At 43.6% G+C, this 17,020-nt stretch overlaps 1 protein-coding gene across 1 annotated transcript in view; it reads right to left on the reverse strand.

Annotated features, from left to right (window-relative positions):
* The window catches only part of SIRT1 (sirtuin 1), a 1,558,788-nt gene that overhangs the window by 1,108,907 nt on the left and 432,861 nt on the right, over positions 1-17,020 (reverse strand). Inside the window, exon 3 of the mRNA XM_044056380.1 lies at positions 14,125-14,366. Within this exon, the coding sequence (XP_043912315.1) occupies positions 14,125-14,366 (242 nt within the window). The remainder of the gene's footprint in view (positions 1-14,124; positions 14,367-17,020) is intronic.

The following is a 17,020-nucleotide window of genomic DNA, read 5'->3' on the forward strand; positions in this document are numbered from 1 at the left end:
CGTCTTGAAAAGGACACAGACTTCTTGAACCACACTTTTTGACCACCTCGTTGTCTCCTGGAAAAAGTTCTTTAAGGAGTCAAAAAAGACACCCACAGCAGATGCTGTCTTTCCATCCTTTTCACACCTAGACAGAGTTTCTTTTACCTTGGGGCCAAATAATGGAGAGCCATCAAAGGGAGCACTGATGAAGAAAGACTTGAAAAGCTTCACAAACTCAAAGGCACATCCAGACACATCTCCTTATGTAAACACCTGAATCCGTTGCCCTTGGGATTCCCTCCGCTGCATGTGAAATCAACCAGTTGAGAATGGATCCCTGAACTTATTCAGAAACTGCACCCAAGACGGTATTTGATAATTCCTTGATTAAATCCCCCAGAAGCCTACTAAAGTTTGCCAAATAATTCAGAGACCTCAAAGCGAAGGTCGCTGAAGCATAAACATACTTCCCAAATAGTACAGTTTTGTACCTACCATAAATGTAGATGTTCGAGGATCCACATTGCTGCAGTCACAACCTGTGGGTAGTCCGCTGTCCTCGGTCGGCCCGAATACCAAAGAGTTAGGCTGGCGTCGGTCACGGGCGCCTGGAACTGACGTCAGTACGTAGTAGTACTTAAGCGCATGACCGACGCCATATCCTCAGTCTTTCTTGCCCCAGATGTTAGAAGGCCTTAAAAGAAAAGGCCAGAGCCACAAAAGGAGAAAAATACCAATAATCCCCCAGGAACAATAACAACAACAACAACACCCCCAAACCAAAGAGGGGAAGGAGGGAGGGAAAATAGGACTGCAGCAATGTGGATCCTCGAACATCTACATTTAGGGTAGGTACAAAACTGTACTATGTTCTTCGTCTCATTGCTGCAGTCATAACCTGTGGGTAGAATCCCAAAGCAAAGGAAAAGGGAGGCTGGCAAACTAAAAAGCATTAGGGGCTGCTAACATGCCCTGTAAGACTGCAGTGGCAAACCCAGCCCTGGACTTGGAGAAAAGAGGGAGATGGTAATGTTTAGTAAAAGTATGAACTGAACTCCAAGTAGCTGTTTCCAAAATATCCTTAGTAGCTACACCCCTCAAAAAAGCAGTAGAAGTGGCAGTAGCCCTAGTGGAATGAGGTCTAATCCCAGCAGGAACATCCTTCCCATGATGAGAATAACAAAAAGCAATACAATTACCAATCCACTTTGAAATAGTCTGCTTAGAAACAGCTTTCCCTTGTGAACCCAAAGCAAAAGAAACAAATAACTGTTGAGTCTGTCTGAACTCCTTAGTTCTGCTCAAATAATAACGTAATTGCCTGTGTATATCCAAAGAATGCAAGATTTTTTCCCCCTTATTTTGGGGATCAGCATAAAAGGTAGGCAAATGGATAGACTGGTTCAGGGCCACATTAGAAATCCCTTTTGGCATGAAAGTAGGGTTAGTACTAAAGAAACCCTGTCCTTATGGAATATTAGAAAGGGTTCAACTGCCATGAGAGCCTGCAATTCAGATACCCTTCTAGCAGAAGTAATGGCCAACAAAAAGGCAGTCTTCCAAGACAAAAACTTTAATTCAGACGTAGCTGCAGGTTCAAAAGGAGGCAAAGTAAGCTTCTCCAACACAAAATTGAGATCCCAGGAAGGAGTAGGAGCTCTACGTGGGGGTCTTATATTTTTTGCCCCTCTAAGAAATTGCTTAAACAAAGGGTGAGAAAATAAAGGAGGGTCACAATCATAGTGAGCAGAAATGGCTGCAGCATGAACCTACACAGAGGAAAATGACAAACCCTTGTCTAGTAATTCAGTAAGGTACTGTAGTGAAAAACTCAAATTAGGCACAGAGACATCAAAGCCCTTTGTTGTGCTCCAAAGAAAAAATCTCCTCCATTTATCAGCATAAACTTTTCTAGTGCTGGGCCGCCTGGCTTCCAAAATGACATCTAAAACCTGTTGAGGAAGCTGAGACCCCACAGGCTCTAAAACAGAATACGCCAGGCTGTTAGATGCAGGGACTGCACCCTGACATTGAGCAAATGATTGCTTGACTGGGACAACAAGTGAGGAAGCTGTGGCAAAGGCCAAGGAGGCTCCTGAATTAAACTCCTCAGCAGAGGATACCAGTGCTGTCGTGGCCAATCTGGTGCTATTAAAATCATGCAAGGCTTGTCCCGCCTGACCTTCAAGAGAACCTTGGTAAGGAGAGGCAGAGGAGGAAAAGCATAGACATGAAGGTTGTTCCAACTGAAAGATAGAGCATCCACTTTCCAAGCTTTTGGGTGAAACATCTTTGTGCAAAATTTTGGTAGTTGGAAATTTAGAGGAGAAGCAAACAGATCTGTCTGGAGTTCCCCAAGCCACTGTCAACTGTTGAAATACCTGAGGATCCAATTTCCACTCGTGGGGATCCACAATTTGTCTGCTCAATACATCTGCTAGGGAGTTCTGTGCTCCTGGCAGAAACCGTGCTTGAAGAGTGATGTGCAAACCCAGAGCAGTCTCCCACAATATCATAGCTTGTCTGCAAAGAGGGTAAGAATGGGTCCCCCCCTGCTTGTTGATGTACCACATGACTGTAGTGTTGTCTGTCTGTATCAACACCTGTCCTGGTTGAAGTAGGCCCTTGAAAGCCATCAGGGCAAACTGGACTGCTAACATCTCCTTCATGTTGATATGCAAATGCTGTAGTTTGGGAGGCCACGTGTCTTGAATCCATTTCCCATTGAAGTGTGCTCCCCAAGCCAGGTCTGAGGCATCCGTCGTTAAGATCCGACTCGCCTCTGGTCGGGTCACAGAGAGTCCCTTGTTTAGGTGACATTCCTGTGCCCACCACAAGAATTCCTTCTGGATGCAAGGTATTATAGGAATGACAGTGTCCAAATCGTGGCAGTGTTGAGTCCATACACTTTTGAGATACCACTGTAGCTTCCGCATATGCAGTTTGGCATTGGGAAGTAGCAGAATGCAAGATGCCATGAACCCCAAGGCTTGAAGGACTGTCCTTGCAGTCAGCCTGGACAGTACTGATAATTGCTGGAAGTATAGATGAAGAGTTCTTTGTTTGTCCGGGGTCAGGAAAAGCCATCTGAGAGGCTGTATTCAGTCTCACACCCAGAAAGCACATGTCCTGAGAGGGTACTAGACTGGACTTTGTTTCGTTCGCAGAATACCCTAGGCACCTTAAAAAGTACAGTTTTGTACCTACCATAAATGTAGATGTCTGAACTGGATAGCATCTGCAGTCATAACAACTGGGTTGTCCTGTCGTCAGGCAGCCCTTCGGTCGGCCGGATTCCAAAGTCCGGGTCCGGCTTCGGCTGATGTCGCACTTCACCTGACGTCATCTCTGTTGGTCTTCGGGTATAAAGGCATCAGCCGACGCCATTTTCCTCAGTGTTTCTTGCCCCAGATGCCAGTTGCCCTCCTGGAAGGCTAAATTTTGGGTAAATGCCAATGTTTCCAAAAAGATAGAAGGCAAACACAAAAAATAAGCATGTATGTACATATATACAAACAAATACACCATAAGAGACCCCGCCAGCTAGCTATTAGGAGGGTAAATACCCTAGGAGTACCACAGAGGGAAGGAGGGAGGGTAATCCTGACTGCAGATGCTATCCAGTTCGGACATCTACATTTATGGTAGGTACAAAACTGTACTATGTCCTTCATGGATGCATCTGCAGTCATAACAACTGGGTAGAATACCATAGCCAACTAGGGAGGAGGAAGAATAGATTATGGTGTGGTTAGGATCCCTTGCAGTACAGCAGTGGCAAACCCTGCTCAGGATCTGGAATACAGAGGTAAATTATAATGCTTGGCAAATGTATGCACGGAGGTCCAAGTAGCCGCCTCAATAATGTCCTTGGTTGCCACTCCTCGTAAGAAGGCTGTGGTAGTGGCTGTTGCCCTTGTAGAATGAGGCCTTATGTTCTGTGGAATTGGTTTTCCATGAAAGGAGTAACAGAATCGTATGCAATTTCCTATCCATTTGGAGATTGTCTGTTTGGAAATCGCTTTTCCTTCCCTTCCTGTTGCATAGGCTACAAACAGCTGGTCAGTTTTTCTGCTATTTTTTGTTCTGTCCAAGTAGTAGCGTAGCTGTCTATGTACATCCAAGGTATGCAGTATTCTTTCCCCTCTGTTTTGTGGGTTGGGAAAGAAGGTAGGTAGGTGGATTGCCTGGTTTAAAGACACTCTGGATACCACCTTAGGCATAAATGTAGGATTAGTCCTCATGGACACTATCTTGGTGGAAGATTAGGAAGGGTTGCACTGCCATTAAGGCCTGTAGTTCTGAAACCCTCCTTGCTGAAGTAACTGCCAGTAGGAAAGCAGTTTTCCATGACAGGTGTTGTAGGTCTGCTGTTGCTGCTGGTTCAAAGGGTGATAGTGTCAATTTTTCTAGCACAAAGTTTAAATCCCAAGCTGGTAATGGTGGTTTCCTTGGAGGTTTTACATTCTTGATTTCTCTGAGGAACTGCCTGAGCAAAGGGTGCGAAAAAACAGGTGGATCAAAGCTGTATTCTGCTGAAATAGCTGATGCATGTATCTTGATGGAGGAGTAGGACAGGCCTGAATGAAGAAGTTCGGCCAGATACTCCAGAATGTTAGGCATATCTATGTTTGACACATCTTTTCCTCTTTCCGTACTCCAAATGACAAACCTTTTCCATTTTCCAGCATAGTTCCTTCTTGTTGAAGGTCTGCGTGCTTCAAGAATAATGTCTTTTACTCTTTGGGAAAGTTCTGGATTAGCTGCTGCTATGTGATGTTCCATGCAGTCAGTTGCAACGTTTTAGGTTTGGATGTATGATGCTGTAGTTGTTCTGAGTTAACATCAAAGGCATCAGGGTATTGGCCACATATTGTTCGAGACATGCTCCTCAGTAGTGGGTACCAGTGTTGTCTTGGCCAGTTTGGAGCTATCAGGATTATCCTTGGACGTTCTTCCTTGATTTTCAGTAGTACCTTGTGTATCAAAGGAAGAGGTGGGAATGCATATGCTGTTAGGCCTTTCCAGTTGAAGGAGAGCGAATCCACTTTCCATGCTAGTGGGTGGAATGTCCTTGTGCAGAATTTTTGAGCTGGTGATTGAGAGGTGATGCGAATAGGTCTATCTGTGGCATTCCCCATTTCTTTGAGATGGTCTTGAAGATGTCCGGGTGCAGCTTCCATTCGTGGGCATCCGAAGTGGTTCTGCTTAATATGTCTGCTAGAGTATTGTCTTTCCCCGGTACAAATATTGCCTGTAACTGGATGTTGTAGCTGAGTGCCAGGGTCCACAGCTCCAAGGTCATTCTGCATAGGGGGTATGAATGAGTGCCTCCCTGTTTGTTGATGTACCACATGACTGTGGTGTTGTCTGTCCTTATCATCAACTGGCCCTCTTTGAGAAAAGGTTTGAACTTTTGGATTGCCAGTTTTACTGCCAGCATTTCTTTTAGGTTGATGTGCATTTGAAGTTGATCCTGTGTCCACAATCCTTGCACGCATTTGTCCAGCATGTGGGCCCCCCATCCTAGGTCTGAAGCGTCTGTTGTGATGGTCTGGCTTGCTTGACATCTGCGAAAGGGTAGGCCTGGGTTTGACTGGCATGCCTGAGCCCACCATAGGAACTCCTGTTTTAAGCATGGAATTAGTGGGATTTCTGTTTCTAGACTGTGTCTGTGTTGGGACCATAAATTCTTTAGGTACCACTGTAGTTTTCTCATATGTAGTCTGGCAAATGGAACCAAGATTATGCATGATGCCATGAAGCCCAAGGCCTGCAGTACTTTTCTTGCTGTTAACTTGTTCAGTTTTGTTAGTGCCAAGAAGTAAAGAGGAAGTTCTTTTGTTTTTCTGTAGTCAGGAATGCCATTTGTTTTACTGTGTCCAATTCAGCCCAAGAATGTCCTTGTTTGGGATGGTATCAGCCTTGACTTTTGTAAATTGACTGTGTATCCCAGTGCTTGTAGCAAGTAAATGACCCTTTGTAAATCTGTTGTCAGCTTGCTTTTGTTGTCCCCTTGTAGCAGGCAGTCGTCCAGGTATGGGTAAATTTGAATTCCCTGTAGTCTGCAATGGGCGATTACTGATGCCAGGCATTTTGTGAATACTCTGGGCGCAGTAGATAAGCCAAAGGGCAATGCTGAGAATTGTTAGTGCTCTGATCCTGCAAGAAATCTGAGGTATCTTCTGCAGATTGGTCGAATGGGGACGTGCAGGTATGCCTCCTTGAGATCTAGAGTTACCAGCCAAGACTCCTTGCCCAGCATGGGAAGAAGTTGCTGTAGGGTCAGCATTTTGAATTTTGGGACAATGATGTATGCATTTAAGGTGGACAGGTCGAGAATTGGTCTCCAACTTTTTTCCTTTCTTGGAACTAGGAATAGTCTGGAATAGAACCCCTTTCCTTGCTCTGCTGTTGGCACTCTTTCCACAGCTCTCATGTTTGCTAACTCCATTATCTGGCGTAGAGCCTCTGTTTTTGATTTGGAGGTAGATTTGGCATTCCTCTTTTGACTGGTAAAGTGTGGAAGTGAAACCGGTAACCTTGATCTATGGTTTGTAAAATCCACTTGTCTTTTGTTATGTAGTGCCAGTTCTTTGAAAATAAGGTTAACTTTCCGCCTAGAGGAGCTGCTATTTGTTCCCTGGTAGGCGGATTTAGGGTTAAGTCACTGTGGTTGTGCTGATGTAGTGGCAGTGGCTGTGTCTGTGCCTCTGTTGTTACCTTGCCACTGTCGTCCTCTGTAGGCACCTCCTCTGGATTGGTTTCTGCCTCTGGAACGTCTATTCCTGCCCCTTTGAAATTTTGTGGAGTCAGGAAAGGACCAATTTTGGCAGGCCAGTTCCTGCTAAACCTTGGGGTTGAACCTGCAAGAAATCTTTAACAGTTTGAACAGATTTTGCCTTTTCTTCCATTTTCTTCATAACCTGCTGGGCAGGTGTACCAAACAAACTTGTCTTGTCCATAGGAGCATCTAGCAGCTTAGCTTTAACATGATCCGGTAAAGCTTGTTCCTTTAGCCATGCATGCCTTCTTATCACTGTGCCTGTCATGGCTGATCTAAATGAAGCCTCCAGTGCATCATAGCCACATTTTAAGGAATGGTTGCTAACCTGTTGTATGTTATTTACCATCTCTAATACATATTTCTTATCAAGAGATTCATCAGTGGTTAGTTTTTAGTTAACTGGTCAAGCATAAACTCTTGGTATTGTATCATGTGAAACTGACAGTTTAAAGCTCTAGCTGAGAGAGTAGCTGAAGTGTAGACCTTTTTACCCCATCTGTCTAATGACCCTGCTTCCCTTTCAGAAGGAGTAGGGTTTTTAGCTATGGTCGCGACTACTACCTTGGGACCCTGGGATATAGTTTCTGGGTCTGCAAGTGGGGCCTTGTAAAGGTGGTGATGAGTATCTGGCACCCTGTAAAATCTGTCTGGTTTGGCAGGGGCTGGGGGTAAAGAATCTGGAGCGGAGCAAACATCATTGAAAGCATCATCCACCACAGAGAGAACAGGAGGTATAGCTAAGGGCCTGTGCTGTGGGAGGTGCAGAAAGGTCCTAAGTCTTTTCTGGAGTCTGAAAAATCCTGTTGCTGCCATTGGAACTGTTCTCGCATGGCATGCAAGGTTTCCCCAAAGGAGAATTCTTCTGGTGGGGAAGCAGCTGGAATGGATTCTTCAGCATCAGAATCTTCAAAATTGGAGAAGGGAGCCTCTGGCTGGTCAGTTATGTCTGACTCATCAGCAGAATCATCAGAGGACACTGGCTCAGGGGGCTCTACCATTGGTCTCTTCTCTGGGGCTGAGAGGCCCTGTCTGGGTGAGATTGAGATCCTCTAATTAAAGAAATTAAATCTTCTGCCAAAGTAAGCATTTGAGAACTAGAAGAGGGCCTGGATGTGGGGGTTTAACAGGCACTGTTTTAGTAGTCTTGGCTGCTTTAGCCCTGGCGAAGGCCTTAATGGACATGGCTGCTGGAGGCCTAGCAGCACCACGTGCTGGGGTAGAGACATCCAAGGGGATGGTGTCTGATAAGTCAACCACCGTAGTGGGTAAAATTTCTGAGGTCGATTCAAGAGTTGTAGCAGGGGCCTCAGTTGTAGGAATAGGTTCAGCTGTACTTAGATCAGTTTTCTCGCTTTCGCGCGAAACCGACACACTCGCGATTTGCTTAACCATGGTTTCGGCCGAAACCGCGGACCGCGGTGTTGGTCTTTATCTTTGCGTTTTGCGGTAGATTGGGTAGTGGGAGGATCCGACGGCATAATGTACGCAAAATCAGAACCGAAAAACTGTTCTGCAAACTCCGACCGACGCCTAAGCGTTGATCGGTTGAAGAAAGCACAGGCCGAACAGGCTGCTACGTCGTGGGCTGGGCCTAAACAAGGCAGACACTAAGAGTGGAAATCTTTATGAGGTATTTGTTTCCCACAGGTTAAACAATTGTTAACTTTTTCTGACATCGGCTGAGGCAAGAAAGAGTCCCCAACGGGTACTTAGCTTTAGAAGTCTTGAAGTAGTATTCGGTAGAAGTAATCTCTAGATCCGACCGACCGGCACTTGCGAACAGCTTCTGCTTGCGCCACGGCAAGAAAGACTGAGGAAAATGGCGTCGGCTGATGCTTTTATACCCGAAGACCAACAGAGATGACGTCGGGTGGAGTGCGACATCAGCCGAAGCCGGACCCGGACTTTGGAATCCGGCCGACTGAAGGGCTGCCTGACGACAGGACAACCCAGTTGTTATGACTGCAGATGCATCCATGAAGGACATCAGGGGGAATTTCCAAAGGTCTATGTTGTGGCAAAAACAAAAATTCCCTAAGCCTCTTACGAGAATCTGAAAAATCCTTACCTTCCCACTTGAAATGCTCCCTCATGGAATGCAAGGTTTCAGAAAAGGAAAAATCCTCTGGAGGTGAAGCAGGAGGACAGGAATCCTCTGCATCCGAATCAGAATAGGGAGGAAAATCCTGAATATCCTCAGCTGAGGACTCAGAGTAATCTGAGGAATGTTCTATTCCCTCAGAATCTGTCTCCACCCTAGGCCTCTTCTCTGGAGGGGGCATAGAACCCCTGATGCCATTTTCAACATATGCTTTTTAGGAACAGAGCCCGAAGAACCAGGGCTGTGGCCCGTACCAGAAATACCAGGTCTAGCCTTAGAAGGGCCTTTAGTGAGTGAAGTAGAAGGCCTAATAACCTTTTGTAAGGATGGAACCACAGAAACTTGAGAAGCACCCTCGGCCTGACCTAACTCCTGAGAGGCCAACTCTTGTAAAATTAAAGGTTCCCCCTGGGATTCAGCCGAGACCTCGGCTGGATCCACAGATTCAACCGTAGATAACATAGAACCGGCGTCCGCAATGGATGACTCATCCGGTTTAGACCTTAAGGATTTATCTTTACGCTTTTTTTGCGGTAGCGGGCGTCGGAGGATCCGACGGCATGTTGTAGTTACACCGCTTACCGAAAACAAGCCTAGCACAGTCTAATCTGCGTTTAATGGTGCGCTTATTAAATCTAGCGTAAAAGCGACACCCGACTACGTCGTGTTCAGGCCCTAAGCAAGGAATACAGAGAGAATGATAGTCCCTATGAGGTATCTGTTTCCCACAAGAAATACAATTATTAACTTTTTCTGACATCCGGATTAACTGAGGCAAGAAAAGACAAACATTTTCCCCAACGGGGTACTTAGCCCAACTTGGTCTTCGGTCTGAAACTCGAAAACTGAAAATTTCAGAACGCCGAACGGCACTTGCAAATGCTGCTTCTGCTTCGGACCACGCGACAAGAAAGACTGAGGATATGGCGTCGGTCATGCGCTTAAGTACTACTACATACTGACGTCAGTTCCAGGCGCCAGTGACCGACGCCAGCCTAACTCTTTGGTATTCGGGCTGACTGAGGACAGCGGACTACCCACAGGTTATGACTGCAGCAATGTGAGACGAAGAACATCAGTCCATTGGCAGGGACTCCCTGTTGGAGGGGATGGACAGTGGAACTTTCCTCAGCTAGCTTTCTTGGTGTCCACTGTAATGACCAAGACATCTAGAGGAACTCCCCTCTGCCACAACTGTCTACTGCTGTTGGTACTATCATCCTATCTGATCTGTGAGGAACTGGTTCTATGATGTCAGGGTCCTTCCATGCCTGCTGTGAGATCAAATCAACAAGGTCTTCTTCGGGCAGAGTCACCCAGAAGGTAGACGGTCCAGTACCAAATGCCTCCAAGAGAACAGATTCTTCAGAACTAGGGCTGGTGGATATCAAACCACCTCTCTGCTTAAGGATTTCTAGTACGTCTCCAAATAAGGTATCTTCAGGAGATGATCATGGGCACCCTTCGCCTTTGTCAAAATCCGTGTCTTCAGTAATGGACTCCTCCGGGGAATCTGTTTCCTTGTGCACATCCTCTTCTTAGGGGCCTCCTCAGTGGGGTGTTCTAGGGAGGTATCATAAGAGGAGATTAAACTAAGAGTGAGCTTGGGGTTTTGGTACTGGCCGTCTTTGTGGAAAACAGATGGTGAAGCTCTGAGTGTTGAGACATCATGGAGGGGTCTTAGGTCTCGAAAGGGAAAGACCCATCTTAACAATCAAGGCAGAAAAAACTCTCCTCATACCCTCGAAGGCACAGCAGCTCAGAGAGAGACTGGCAGATGCAAGACAAGCTTCTGAATTGTAGGTCTCCCCTGCTCCAAGGGCAAAACATCCAAGGTGGAAGCCAGAGCCGAGCTATCCAATGCTGAGGGTCTGAGGTGTAGAGATGACTTTGAAAGCGCTAGAGATGAATGCAAAACCTAGGATCCAACAGGCAGACTATGGCTGCAGGATATCTTCAGATCCAATGGAATCGAAGCCCTCGGAGAAATCTCGGATCAGAGCCAGACAGACCTGGATGATTCAGATTCAAAAACTCTGAAGCTACAGGATTCAGAGGAGGAATTGGTAACGGGGGAGCAACAGATGTACAAATCTCCTGCCCCAGAGCAGTAAAACTGAAGGAACACCAATCTGGCTCTGAGCCAAGAGAAACTTCACCAGTCTCTCCACATTACCTTCTGTGAGGCTTCTGGAAGAAAGAGTAGAGCAAATGGATGGTGACCTGGGTCTTTCAAAAAATGGGGAAAGTACCCTGTCAGGAACCAGATCCAGAAAAAGAAAGTACCTTGCCCTGGGCAACAATTTTGCAGGCTGACCTGGATCAAAGTTGGATCCGAAAGCACTGACTCCAACGGATCCAACCTAGCAGGCTTCGAATCCAATAACGTTTCTTTAACTGGTTCATGGATTTTAGCCTTTTTTTGGGTCTGGGATTGAGACCAGATCCTTAAGATACCTCTTCCTCGAGGAGTCCAAAGCTGAGGAGGAGGAAGATGGTTTCAGAAGAGGATTTTTTTTTTTTTTTTTTTTTGCATTTTGTGGTTTTTGACTTAGTAGATGAAGAACCCTCTAATATAGCCTCTCCAAAGGATGAATGAAGACTTTTTAGAATCAATTTATTCTTCCTCTCTACTAAAGCGCAGGCTTAAAACCATGACATATACAGCAATCTTCTTGTAGATGGCGAAGGCCTAAATAATAAACATGTGTGGGCATCGTAGGCAGCTTGTGCCCACACATCACACATTTTTTAAATCGTCCTGTTTTTTCTGCCATCGTTAAGAAAAACAACGCAATGGGATAGATAAGCAGCATTTTTTTTTAAAACAGACAGAAAAAGAGGAAAGGAAGAGAGGGAAATACCAATGACGATAAACTAGGAACTACGAGTGTTGTAGAGGTAAGAGATACTAATGATAGTATCCAAGAGGTACAGAAAAATGTGCTAAAGAGTAAAAACAGTATATGAAAATGTAAAAACGACTATGAATTTATAATAAATGGTGAGGGAAACTATAGTTTTTTTTTTTTTTTTTTTTTAACAAGGTTTGAAAGAAAATATGAAACTTATCTGCTGTACACGAGTGTGATGGAAGACCATTGTCTTTTGCTTGAAGCGACAAACAAAATCTGAGGTAATTGAGGTTGGTGCATTATCAGTAAGGGAGAAGCTTAAGAGTTTTTGGTTGCCCCGAGCTTTAGCAACGGCAGAGTTGGACCCAAGAGATCAGATCCGAACCTATCAGTTGAGGACAGAATGAAAACTGACATCAGATCATATAACTAGACTAGGGTATATGAGTCTATAAGCAATGTTTGAATTAATGAACAGTCAATTCAAACATCCCTAAACTCCAACTAGAAAAAAAGGCAAATCTCAACTGATCACAGAAGGAACACAAATGCTCTACTTTTGTGATCTGACAAAAAAAAATACCATCACAGAACCAAATGCGTAAATCTGCCTACAATAATCACATCTGTTTGTGGACTGACAGCAAAACCTATACAAATATACTAAATTTTACGAATAAAAAATCGAAAACAGGTACTTAGTTAAAATACTACAAGGTTTTGCACTATAAATATTGCTTAAAAGAGAGCAGACATGCCAACTCTTGAAATGCTAAGAAAATGAGAATGTGCATCAGCACTGTAAGATGGAGCCATATGCCTACCTCCATCAGTGCACAGCAGCACAAGCCATTGTTGGCCTACACATGGAAGGAAGACAGCTACTGCATTTGTAATGTCAGTATGGAAAAAGTGAAATGACCCAAATGTTACTATTTAATATTAAAGTGACTACACTTCAAAAAGATGAAGGTTGACAACTAAATCACAAATTTAAAAAGGCAGGAACTTTCCTGTAGTAGCTATGTCTGACAACACCCGGTGAAACCTTCTGATCTGGGACAGACTGGTAGCTCCTGCTGTAACAGGTTAGAAATCTTTAAAATGGGCACACCCAATACATAGGTGTGTAATTTAAGTGGACCTTCGCTGACAAAAAACTGTTTAAAGGTAAATTAACTGGGAAATTTAGTATGGTTTTCTGTCAAGTGTAAACAATTCCATTTACTTACAACCTAATGGTTTAAAAAGAAGGGTTTCAATTTTGTCATCAGTGATCTAGGAACTAATACACAAAGCTGACAGGAAGTTGTACAAAATTTCATAAAATCAGCATAAAACTGCAGAAAACTGACAAGTAGTCAATAAGCAAAAGGATATACAAAATGCTAAAAAGTGCATTTGCAATTTCAGTATAAAATGATCATTTAAGACTACATTAACTACAATGGAAAAAATATATTACCTACTTCAAAGGTTTCCATGCCCTTACTTGGTATAGTTGCACCACCAGACTATTTACAGGATAATGGCATGAAAACCTCTGAACCAAACAGAGCTGCAGCTCTTCAGACAGAGCTCAAATGACCAAATAAATACAAAATCAAACAAGAACGGAGACAGCCTTCTTCTTTCGGCTTTTCCCAGTTGGGGGTCACCACAGCGGAACTCCGGTCTGCTAATGATTGGCAATAGATTTTTTTTTACGGGTGCCGAGGTGCCAGCTCGACACCCAACCTTCAACAAAGGCAAGCCCATTCTACGCATGTCTTTTGAACGCCACTCGACCGTGGTGAGGACATGCAGACTCAACACAGAAGGCACTCCAGCTGAGAATCAAACGGGAGAACCTCTTGCTGTGAGGCAAAAACGCTACCGCTGCACCAACGTGGCTTAAGAACGGAGCCAGCCTACTTGTTGTAAATCACTTCTATGAGTTAATGGGAATCAATCAGAACACTTTTTTTTAACTGGGGTTTAATCAGTAAGCCTGGAAACCACCACCACCAAAGTGAAATGAGCGGCAACTTTTGAAAAGGAACAGATGCAACAAAGTATGAAAAAAAAGAAAAACTGCCAACTACGAGGGGTCTAAGCTCAAATTCTGGCAGTGCATGCTTTGTGAAGAAATACTTTCATACTTTCAAGGGGAGTCAAAGTTGCCTAAAAAGGAAGAGCTGGACATTCTCCGATTAGGTATCAACGAAAAAGGGATGCAAACTGCAGTTTTTCTAATTTATTTTTTGTTACAATCCAGTCAAACCTAGAACTAAAACTGGAAGTTACCAACAAATCTATACCTTTCTTAGGCACTGTGCAAGTTCCATGTTTTTTTTTTGTCAATTTATACCTCATACACCCAACCCCCAAGTCTTTCAAAACTTTTGCAACATACATACCCCAGCTCCAGTCAAGACAATTATTTTTTTGCATGACTGTAACAGTCTTACAACATCCTCAATGCGATTAATGTCCTTGCGTTTTTTTCTTTTTGGTGGTTCTGATAGAATGTTGATAATTATCTGCCAGAGAGTCATATCATCAATATCTGGTGGAGGAATAGTTCTTGGCAATAGATCTTTCAAAATGGCTCGGGGATCTGTACCCATCAATAGATGATGCTGAACAAAACTGTAAGGACCTGCAAAAGAAAACTAATCTATAACACTGGACTCTACAATATATACAAATCAATGATGTACAGAACAGCCACATATTTGACATCTTCAGTATCCCCCATCAGCTTTTCACTCTAAAGATTATATATAAGGGCACAAAACCACCCTTTGTGCATAAAAGTGTTTGCATTCATCCTTAAGGATGAAAACACATTTTATGTAAAACTTAAGCCATTGTACAATGTTTTATATACATAATTATTTAAAAAATTGTTTATATTCAAGGAAAGCTAAACTTACAGAGCCATACTTGCATCAATATTAATGGACAGGCAAGAGGATACTTAATGTCACTTAGGCCATCCAAATCTAATTATGCTGGATTAGTACGAGTAAACTGATTCAGTTATGTAATTACCAAACTGTTAATTTGTTTGGCAGCAACATAACTGAAATCCCAATTACCAATGCTAATCCAGTATAATTAGATCTGGACTCCATAAGTGACGCAATGCCCAGTCATATTTGTGCCATAAATATAGCTCTGTAAATGTAGTCTTCAGAGTATGGAAGCAAATTTAAAATGTTTTTCTAAAAATGCTGCAGAACAAACTTGTGTTTGCATGCATATTTACCAACCATTTCAGCTATGCAGATGAATTTATCAGAAAGATAAAACCAGCACTAACCAAAAGTACCCCTCCACCACAGTCCTGCAAATTATATAATGAGCTCTGTGATGTGTAATCTACCAGCTATAAAACAGTGCAGCACCACAGTAATTGCAGTCTTTTTTGTACCTTTAATGTTGCATAATGACAGAATGTTGTGGGAAAATAAACAAGGCCAGCATCTTGGCAAAGCACCATTTTCCTTGCCATTTATTTTGCATATATTTTCTTATATTGTTTACAATAAGCATTTGTTCATTTGCAGAACATCTAAAAATGCATTCACAAAAACATTTAAACTATACTTCAAAGTACTACATTAAGACAAATGGAAGCAAACCAACACTTCGCAGAGAAGGAAAAAAAACAAAACATGCTCTTCTCTCAAGTTAGGATAAAAATAAGTTATGTCTTACCATAACGTTCCATTTGTGTTGTAGATCTTTTGTTCATTCATTACAAATAGGACCTTGATTCTGTCTTCGGAACCAATGCGGCCGCTTTCCAGCTAGCGCAAGCCAAAAACTCTCAGCTAAGAATCCACCAACAATGCTCCTCTCCTAGCTAGGCCAGATCAAGTTTGCCCACCCCAGATAGAAGATGTAGTAATAGAAAAAAGGTAGGAGGCTCTGTCTGAGCAAATACCCTAACCAAGAGTTCTTAAAGTCCACCAGGAATCCAGGCAGGGGGAAGAAGGGCAGGAAGTAATGAATGAACAAAAGATCTACAACACAGATGGAACATTATGGCAAGACAACTTCTTTATCTGATGTTGTCAATCTTTTGTTCATACATTACAAATAGGACCGGGTCCCCAGCTACTTGAGTCCTGGGTGACCCTAATGAAGGATATTCCTGAGCACCATAGAACCAAAAGATGCTCGTCCCCTGGAGGCCAAATCCAATTTGAGATATGAAGGCATGAGGTCTTGCCCAAGTGGCTGCTGTGCATATGTCATCCATAGAGGCTCTGGAATGAAAAGCTACAGAAGTAGCCACAGATCTGGTAGAATGAGCCTTTACTCTGAAAGGTATGGGTAGCTTACTCTGTTGGTAGAGAAAGGTAATGACGTTTCTAAGCCAAGAGGATAAAGTCACTTTGGAAACATTTTTACCCAATCTGGGTCCTGCAAAGGCCACAAACAATTGAAATGTTTTCCTGAAAGATTTAGTCCTGCCCAAATAACAATGAAGCTGCCGGTGCACATCCAGTGTGTGCAAAAGGTACTCCCCTCTATTAGAATGCCTTGGGAAGAAGAGAGTCAGGTCAATAGATTGGTTAATGGAAAAGCCAGAAATGACCTTGGGCAAGAAAGAAGGGTCAGTACGAAGGGACACCCTATCCGTGTGGAAGATCAAGTAAGGACTCTTGACACTCAAGGCCTGCAGCTCAAATATTCTTCTTGCTGAGGTGAGTGCTACTCGAAGTATGGTTTCCCATCACAAAAATTTCAAATCACATGAATCAAAGGGCTCAAAGGGCGAGCTTGTGAGAGACTGAAGCACCAAAGTCAAGTCCCAGGGTTCTAAGGGAGGCTTGACCGGAGATTTAACATGCAATACTCCTTTCAAAAAGGTCTTGCATTGGGAGTGTGACATAACTGAAGAATTATAAAGACCATTATGAAAATTGGTGACAGCTGCTAAATGTACAGTGATCGTTGAAGCTGAGGCTCCTGCATGTAGAAGAGTAGTCAGGTATTGTAGAATATTCTGAATAGGCATACAGAAAAGGGTCTAAATTCTGGTCTTTGGCCCAAATAGAGAACCTAGTCCATTTACTAGAATAAACCTTTCTAGTGGAAGGTTTGTGTGAGGCCAGAAGAATTTCACGAAACAGGAGAAGGGATGTCAGGCAGCCGGGCAATCATTGGAAGTGGAGGAACCAAGCTGTGAGTTAGAGACTGTGCAGGTTTGGATGAATCAATCCCCGAGGATGAGATAATAGGTCCTGGGAATGATCCAGGATCCATGGGCTGTGAATCAGATAAGGCCATAGAAACTGG

Source organism: Protopterus annectens, chromosome 14.part0, assembly GCF_019279795.1.
Source record: "Protopterus annectens isolate FY-2018-M chromosome 14.part0, PAN1.0, whole genome shotgun sequence".
Taxonomy (NCBI): domain Eukaryota; kingdom Metazoa; phylum Chordata; order Ceratodontiformes; family Protopteridae; genus Protopterus; species Protopterus annectens.